The sequence below is a fragment of the Ochotona curzoniae genome, unplaced genomic scaffold (assembly GCF_017591425.1).
Source record: "Ochotona curzoniae isolate NIBS_2020 unplaced genomic scaffold, NIBS_Ocur_1.0 contig_2318, whole genome shotgun sequence".
NCBI lineage: Eukaryota > Metazoa > Chordata > Mammalia > Lagomorpha > Ochotonidae > Ochotona > Ochotona curzoniae.
Genome location: NW_024465419.1, coordinates 3,923,512 through 3,933,034, shown reverse-complemented (window position 1 = coordinate 3,933,034; position 9,523 = coordinate 3,923,512). Strand labels below are relative to the sequence as shown.

The 9,523-nt window shown below is 37.5% G+C and overlaps 1 protein-coding gene across 3 annotated transcripts in view; it reads right to left on the bottom strand.

Annotated features, from left to right (window-relative positions):
• Positions 1 to 909: 909 nt before the first annotated feature.
• TCEA1 (transcription elongation factor A1) overlaps positions 910 to 9,523 on the bottom strand; it is a 32,678-nt gene continuing 24,064 nt past the window's right edge. For all 3 annotated transcript variants that reach the window (XM_040972570.1, XM_040972569.1, XM_040972568.1), the window contains 4 exons: positions 8,938 to 9,092; positions 6,464 to 6,610; positions 3,557 to 3,628; positions 910 to 2,406 (listed from right to left, as the gene is read on the bottom strand). In XM_040972570.1, coding sequence (XP_040828504.1) covers positions 2,398 to 2,406; positions 3,557 to 3,628; positions 6,464 to 6,610; positions 8,938 to 9,092 — 383 coding nt within the window. In that variant the 3' untranslated portion in view covers positions 910 to 2,397. The remainder of the gene's footprint in view (positions 2,407 to 3,556; positions 3,629 to 6,463; positions 6,611 to 8,937; positions 9,093 to 9,523) is intronic.

Genomic DNA, 9,523 nt, shown 5'->3' with positions numbered 1-9,523 from the left:
TACATGAGGCAAGGACCTGGGCATCCTCTGCCATTTTCCCAGGTCATGAGCAAACAGCTGAACTGGAAGTGGAACAGCCAGAACACAAATTGGTGCTAGCAGGTGGAGGATTAGTATGCGACATCACTGTAAAGTTCCAAAATCCTACTTTAAACATACTTAGCAGTTGAGTGAGGAGAGGAATTTTCTTCTTAAGGACATTATTCATTTGAGAAGGAGAGAGAGAAAAGGAAGGAGGGAGGGAAGAGGAGATAAAAAGAAAGGGAGAGAGAATGAGAGGAGAAGAGGGATCATCATCGGGCTAAAAGAGCTAAAACAGCCAAAAGAGCCAGGTCTAGGCCAGCAACTCCATCCATGCCTCCTGCACGAGTGGAAGGGGCCCAAGCAGGAATTGGATCAGAAACAAAGCACCAGTGACTAAAAAGAGCACTTCCATATGAGTTGTCATTGTTGCAAGCAGAGGTTTAACCCTTTTGCCACATAACACCTCCAAGACAGGGTTAATTTTTTGGGCCCAGCACAATGGCCTAGCAGCTAAAGTCCTCACCTTGAATGCACTAGGATCCCATATGGGTGCCAGTTCTAGTCCCAGCAGCTACACTTCCCTTCCAGCTCCCTGCCTGCTTGTGACCTGGGAAATCAGTCAAGGACGGCCCAAAGCCTTGGGATCCTGCACCCACGTGGGAGACCTGGAGGAAGTGTCTGGTTCCTGGCTCTGGTTCCGGCTGCTGTGGTCACTTGGGGAGTGAATCATTGAATGGAAGATCTTTCTCTCTGTCTCTCCTTCTCTGTATATCTGACTTTGCACTAAAAATAAAACAAAAAACCAAATATACATTTTAAAAAAGGGTTAATTTTTTAAAAAGAACAAAATAAGTTTCCATGTCTAAATAAAATAACAAATACATATTTAATAGCAATAAAATCTTTATTGAATTACAAATTTTAAATGGATCATTTAATTTAAAAGCGGGACTAATATTATTCTTAAATTCACTCTGTCAAAAACTTGTTCTTAAAATGATAAACGATTCATCGATGAATTGACAAAGCAGAGGCATACTGGTGGGCCCTTTCAGTCTTTTGTGTAACATATCCAAATGACTTAGAAGAATAAATGGGGAAAGGAGGGCAAGGAGCGCAAGCACCTAGCAAAGTTTTCCTTCAGACATCTGGAGAGAATGCAATTCCAGCACAAACACAGACGTTGCCATAGTAGCCTTCAGATGTGCTAGAACAACTAGGTGTACACCTTTTTCTTATTTCAACCCGAACAAATAGTACATACCTAAACAAAAAGTAACACCGTTAAGATGTGCATCATAAACCACTTGTCAATAGTCCATACTTTGTTGGCTCAACAATCTTAATCATCATCATGTAACAAAAAAGACAGCAAATAAAACTCAGGACAAAAATATTTTCTAGCAATATCTATATCAAAAGACGACAGCTTCAATGATTTAAACAATCTTTATGTTTAATCCTTGGTCAGTATAAATTTCCAAGTGAAAATCCAAGTCATGAGCTGTGATTAGTAACTACTCTAAGATACTAACATTTTCTTCTCAGTGTATCTTCCTAACAGGGGAGAGGGGACTCAGCAGAAGCTTTTTATTCTTTGCCTGGGAAGACATTTATGAAATTCCTACTAAACTGCAACAGTGGTTTTCTGTAAAACTAAAATATACTACCAACAGGTAAATAAACAAAATGATTGCAGAAGTTAATATTTCCAAAAGTAAAAACCATTAAGAACAACACACATGTACAGGGAATTACAAGAAATGATGATCACGGTTAGTTACAGATTTAAAGTAATATCTAATTATATCAGGCTGTGAATACAATTAAAATCAAATTTATATGCTACTTCAAATATTATGTACAATTTAGATAAGCTGCTCAAGTATTATTTGAATACACAGCATAGCTGGTAAACTTAAAATTATAATACCTTTTATCTTCCTTTAATATTTGGTAAGTAAATGTCAATATAATGTCAAAATCAATGTGATTTTCATTTATGGGTTAACAGAGTGACAGTAAATTTCTACTGTGTATACTTCAGACTGTAAAAGTTAAGGAACTTTTTTCTGAAGGAGAAAAAAAACCTTAAATTGCCAAAAGTTTAGTTGATGAAATTTTAATATCGACTTACATACAAAAATGAAAAACAAGCTTTAAAACAGAGGCATAGAATTATATGGTGTCCCTATTGATCGGACTACAAAAGGCGTTAAGGGGATGTTAACTTGAAAACAAAGATTGACCCAAGGGATTTAGGTTGCTTTAAAAATTTGTTTTGCAGGAAAACCAGCTGCTTGGCCTAGTTTTAAAGCTAATTACAAAAATCCATTTTCTTAATGGTCCAGATATTTTGCAAATTCTTCCAACTCAGCAGAACTGCCAAAAAAGAAGAAATATTTAATGAGACTTGTAAAACATTTTTTTAAAAAAGGCATTATTTTTCACACAAAATAGTCAACCTATGTTAAGCACTCAACTTTCCTAAAGGTAGTAAGAATATATAATTTAAAAACTAGTATAAAATATTTTTAACATTTCTTTAATTAAATATGCCTCAAAGTTTTCAGGTTAAAAAAATTAACAACTCTAAATTTGAGCTTCTAGAATACATTGATTGTATTAGGCATAAGCTTTCCAAATTTCTATATGAGATCTGCAACAAACTGCCTACACTCAAAACAAAATGCATTATACAAAACCACAATATTAACTATGAGAATCCACTGCACAAAACAATCTGAGAGAGCTATCTGGAAAAACCAAGTTTGTTTAAAATGACTAGAACAGAAAAGTTTACTGTCCCTCTCAGACCAATGTAAAAAATTTCTATCAATTCAGAACAGGAGACACTGCTTCCAACCATGAAGACAGTCCTGATAACCACATGAAATGAAATCTTTGTAAATTAATGGGTACTTGACCCCAAATAACCTTAAAGAGTGTCTAGCGCCAAATTCCCAAATTATATTCATGAAAGATATCAGACTCTCAATTTACCTCTGATTTCCATAAAATGCTTTAAACTTCAAGAATAGCTCAAATGAGTTTTAAACTGAAATGTGTATTTTATGTATAGCTAGGGGAAAAAGAACCTGTACAAGATTCACAAAAAACTAATAAAAAATAGCAATTTTGGGAACATTGACAATTCTCAGGTATTTTAAACATTATCTTTATGACAACTGAAATAGAGATAATACATGTAAAAATTAAGTTCAGTGATACTAAGTTAGAAAGTTGTTCAAAATAGCCCATGGCCCCAAAGCACCCCAGCTCCACATCTCTAACACTGCCATCTATATTAACAACTGAGTGTTCTGCAGGCTGACATGTAATTCTGTCAATTTCAAATTGTTTCTATAGCTAACAAAAGCACTCAAAAGTTAAGTAACATAAATTTGCTTGTGTGAAGGCTATACTCAAAAATATACACAGCAGGAACACTTGGTTCAGGTCTGGGAAATAAATTGTAAGTGCTAAAATAAACATTAAATGTGTATAATGTGAATCCAAAAGGATGCTATACCTTCCATCGATTTCCACACTCATTGCAGACTACAAATGTGGTCATCGGTTCATCAGCACTACGGGTTTGCACCTACAGCAAAATTAATACATATCAGATTACTATATTTAACATCATAAAAAATACAACCTAAATAAGAACATTCTATATCAAAATATATAGTAACACACTATACAATAACACAATGTATAAGCGCCAGAAACAAATCCAAATCAGGTAAGTAACATCAAAGGTGCACAGCAATATTTCCAAAATTCACTTTTACAAATCCTTTCTTTATTTATCTGCCATGTTTAATTTATCTCAGATATGTGGGAAAACCATCTAAAGTTACACATTTTTTATAAATGTCTAGTAAATATGAAAGAGCAGTCCAGAGTGAGAAGCCTGGAACATACAAATGTAAACATGTACCAATATCATCTTATTAACAAAAACACAGAACTAATACTTCAAGCTGACAAGCGTAACTGTCCCAACATTTTTTTTTTAAACTTAGGCAGCAAGAAAGTAAGAATATTACTCATCCTCTATAACCTAGGAACTTCCTATCAGATCTAATCCAAGCCAGTAATTAAAAACAAAGTATCTGTAGTCAAAAATGTTGCAAGAACATAATTTGTAATAATAGTACAAATACGGGAAACAACTTGAAATATTTAAGAGGGAAATACCAAGACATCCATTTGGTGGAATATTATTAAGATATGTACACTGTGGTGGTATAGAGGGTTGGATTGTGGTATACAAGGTTGGACTATGGCATAGCCAATAGGTGTCCCAGGGCTCTAATTTCAATCTAATTCCTGCTGGTGGCCTGTGAGAGCAGTGGAAGATGACACAGATGCTTGGGCCCTGTAGCCACATGGGAGACCCAGAGGAACCTGGCTTCAGCCTGGCCCAGCCCTGGTTGTGGCGGCCATTCAGCATGAAATAGTGGATGGAGGAATCTCTGTCTGTCCTCCCTCACTCCTGCAGCTGGGAGATGATAGCTCATGTGGTTTGATCCCACTAACCATGTGGGACACTGGGATTGAGTTTTTAGCTCCTGGCTTTGGCCTAGCCCTGCCCTGGCCGTTGCAGCCACTTGGAAAAGGAACAGTGGACAGGAGAGCTTTTTCCCACTGCCTTTCAAATAAAATAAGCAAACAAACAAACAAAATGTTTTAAAGAGTTTTATTTCCAATAGTGAAAATTCACACCTAAACAATTTAGAGAGTTCTTGAGGGGGAAGCTTTAATTTTTAAAAATCAAATTTGTATTACATACTTTCAGAGATTTACTCATTTATTTGAAAGGCAGAGTAATATAGAAGGAGAGAGAGAGAGACAGAGAGAGAAGGGGAAAGCAAGAGAGGGGATGAGAGAGACAGAGAATCTTCCACCTACTAGTTCACTACCCAACAGGATGCAATAAATGGGACTGGGCCAAGAGCCAGGAACTTCACCTAGGGTTCCTGCATGGGTGTCAGGAACTGAATACTTGGGTCATCACCTGCTGCTTCCAGCATTGGCAAGAAGCTGAAACTAAAACTGAGCAACAAGGACTCAAATCACTGCCTGCAAAACTGACATCCCATACAGGTGCCCATTTGAGTTCTAGCTGTTCCACTCCAATCCAACCCCCTGCTAACGTGCCTGGGAAAGCAGTGAAGGATGTCTCCATGTGGGAGACCCAGAAGCAGCTCCTGGCTCCTGGTTTCTGACTGCTCCAGCTCCGGCCATTAGCCTCAATGTGGCCCTCCCTCTCTGTAATTTGGCCTTTCAAACAAACAAAAGTAAACCTTAAAAAAAAAACTAAAGGATTTCTTGTATCAAACACATAATCATAATCACCATTGTCATAAGAAAGGAAAAATTATCTGGGGGCCATTTAAGCATAAAGCACACATACTTCACTTGAGACAAAGTAAAAATTCTCCTTCAATAATATAGTCCTCTAAAATGATAGGATTGGAGCTGGTGCAAGGCTAATCTCCACCTGCCAAGTGCTGGCACCCCATATGGGAACAAATCACATCCCAGCTGCTATACTTCCCACTCAGCTCTCTGTTTTGGCTTGGAAAAGCTGCAGAGCATGGCCCCAACGCCTTGGGCCCCCACACCCATGTGGAAGGCCAGAAAGAAGCTCCTGACTCCCAGCTTCAGATCAGCTCAGTTCCAGCCACAGCAGCCATTTAGGGAATGAACCAGTAATTCAAGATTTCTCTCTGTCTCTTCTTCTCTGAAAATATGCCTTTCAAACAAAAAACAAATAAATATTTTTTGAAAAAAGTGTTATGCAGCCTGGCACGGTAGCCTAGTGGCTGAAGTCCTTGCCTTGCATGCACTGGGATCCCATTTGGCTACTGGTTCTAGTCCTGGCAACTCTGCTTCCTATCCAGCTCCCTATTTAGGCCTGGGAAAGCAGTTGAAGAAAGCCCAAAGCCTTGGGACCCTGCACCTGCATGGGAGACCCACAAGAATCTCTGGGCTCCTGGCTTCGGATTGGCTCAGCTCTAGCCATTGCAGTCACCTGGAGAGTGAATCAACAGAAGAAAGATCTTCCTCTCTGCCTTTCCTCCATTCTGTATATCCGACTTTCCAATTAAAATAAATAAATACATCTTTTTAAAAAAAAAAGTGTTATGATCTATTTACATAGCAACCAGTAATGTAATATTTATGAACTCTCAGGAAAAAAATGCCCATTTTATTACATTCTCTATCTTATAAATCCTATTTAATTGACATACACTTCAAAGCAACTTTTTCCATGAAAGTATAAAACTATACATTTTGTTTTAGCTAGTTGAAATCAGTATTAAAAAGGCATTCTTACCCAAGTACTAGTTAAGTTTCTTTGCTTTGAAACAAGAATTGCAAGCACTGTTACCATGACAAAACAATCCATTAAAAAATGTCAAACCTGAGTGTAAGTGCAGTTCTTCTTTTTGCATTTGCCACAGGTAAATAGGTCAGTCTGGGTCCCGCCTGTCTTGGCCATCTGATGCTCTCTAATGGCTTCTTTGGTCAGATTTTTCCGCATTTCCTTGAGCTCATCACTAGCCATTTCCTGTTAGAGGGGTGGCAGGACCATGCAGTTACACATATATCCACATCCTGACTGCTTCTGTGCACAACTGACTTAACAATGACAGATCCAAAGTTACATTTAAAGTTTTTCGTAAAGTCAACATCTTCCCCTCATAGGACATGAGAATTTGCTTCCTTTTAAATTTTTTTCAAGTATTTAAAAGTTCACATGTGCAAACTAGATCTAAGTGCTGTCCAAGGGCTATAAATCTGAAGCGTCTTTTGTACTACCACTGTGCCCAACAGAGTCAGGCACCTCTGAAGAAGCAGGTCTGATTCCAGCTTCAAGGCACGACCTGCACAGGAGTACCAAATCACTGTGTTGCACCAGAAAGCACAGGTGCTAACAGGCTTTTTGCAAATGAGCTGAATGGGCAGCAGAGTTTCTATTGACCAAAAACAGAACAATTTTTTCAATCATCAAAATAAATTACTGAAAAGAAACAGTCCCTAGAGGACACATAAAAAGCCACAAGCCCATGATATTTACAGAAGACACACATATGCAAAATCAAATAAAAGACAACACCTAAGGAGAAAGAATTCCACATCTATCCTGTCTTTTCCCTCTCAGTCAACAGCTCAACCTTATAAAAGGGCAAGTACTTTCTTATGAAAGAACTCAAGCTTATAAATGAGAAAAGAGTAACACAATCCTTGAAACTCTGTTTTGTACCTCCTACTAAAATACTCAATGTAGTCAAGAATTACAGGATGAAAGGTTGAATGGAGTCCTTTATAATGGAGAACCCTGCTGCAACACTGGTCTACTCGCAAATCTCTGCATGATTTAAGATAGAGTAATGAGACATGTGATCCCTAATGTGATGCAGCAGAAGAAAGCAACATATGTTTTTATGAAGAAACAAATCAAACTTGAATGTAATACCAAAAAAACTAGACTCAAATTTACAGAAACTATGGAAATTAAAAATTCAATAACACAACGAGGAAGAAACACAAATCCATACTGGTGGGCACAAAATGAGTGACCTGGTTTCCTCAACAGATTGACGCCACAAAAAAAACGAGCAGAGGTGAGACAGAAGACAGAAAATAGTTGTACTGAGAGATAAAAGAAATAATTTCACATTTTAAAAAAATTGTAAAAACATCAGAAAACAGAACTAAACAAACATGTAGATTTAGATCCTGATATAAAATATAAACGTACAATTGGGAAAATATGTATCAATTACATTTTCCTAGATAATATTAAGGAACTGTTAGCTTTACTGAATATGGTAGCAATGACAATGTGGCTATCTAAGCAGAAATGTATTTAAGATCTATTTATGTGGGTCTCAGAAGGAGGAGTCTTGCTTGGATCCTGGCTCTATCCACCACGTGCGCCCACCCACTGCTCTCATTGAGCAGTGGACAGGATTGGGAAGGGGTGCGACCTTGAGTCTGGGGGTTTTAATTTTAAATAAAAATTAAAAAACAAAACAAAAAGATCTATTTGTTATTATTTGAAAGGCAGATTTACAGGGGTAAGACAATAGGAGACCAATAGACAGACAGATATCCTCTATCTGCTGGTTCATCTCCCAAAGAGGTGCAAGGGCTACAGTCTGAACTGATACAATGCCAGGAGTATCTTCCCAGTGTCCCACTTGGGTGTAGGGGCAAAAGGATTTGTGCCATCCACCACTATCCTGGGCAGAGAGCTAGATCGTAAGTTAACAACCATGTCGTCATATGGGATGCCAGTGTTGCAGATGGAGGCTAGGCCTACTAGGCCACAGTGCTGGCACCAAGAAAAATATATTTTTAAAGGGACCTGTTAAGTATGCACGTAAATAATACACTAGCTGGGATCTGCATGAAAAAAAATCAGGATAGGGTGGGATGGCTAGGTGCAGCTTCTTGCTTTATCTCCCCCTTTACGCCAGATACAGAATTTAAAAATGTGGTAACAATTAGTCTTACCCACTTTCCTGTAGCCCTTGATTGACCCTCTGCGCCCTAATCAACTTAGTAAAGATTGTCAAAATTAAGTAATTAAAAAAATCAGGATAAAAGGTCAAAGAAAAAAGTGACAAATGAAAGGGTAACAAATTGTCAAAAATTTTCAAAGGTTGATGATAGATATATATGGTCTTATGATACTATGTTCCTTACTTTGTGAAGGTTTTTAATTACTTTAATTAGCCTTTTAAAAATGAATTTTATAGACATAGCAATTTTTGTCTAGCACAGCAAATAGCAAGTCATTATATTTGTAGTGTTTACATAGTACTTCATAGGCTTGACACTGACATCAGGAGCTCACAGACATGAACGGTTTCTATACAACATACTCACCTCTGCTGTCATTCTAGCAAATAAGTCAGGAGGAATATTCCCACACAACACGTTCTTCCTTAAATTTGGGTTTTTTGCATCTTTAAGATTTGATATCCTACTTCGTACTCTATTTTTGTATTTCATGTCTGTATTCCTTATTTCTTGATATATAGGTACAAGGCCATTAAGGGAAACATGAGTTAAATTATAAAGACAAGATCATATTTCTCTATTCTGACAAAATAAAAATTCCTGAAATTTGTATGCAATCCAAAGAAAAAAATTTCCAATTCAGATGAAAAATAAGCCACTTTATCTGATCCTTGATCAGTAACTGAAAGTAATAGTACTTTTTATACCATGAAGGAGTATAATTTTTTTCTAATGTTTAATGCCAGAAACATGCAAACTAGCAGGGTTTCAAAAAATATAGGAACTTGGCCTTCCACAAGTTTTAACTAGCTCAAATGTGAATTCTACCAAGGTCGCAGAATTGCTTGGGAACCTTCTGAGAAGACCACCCACTGTGGCACCAATACGGAAGATTCACCTCTTCCAAGCTCAGCAGGAAGCTCATGTAACAGACTCTTCTCCACAGGGCAGA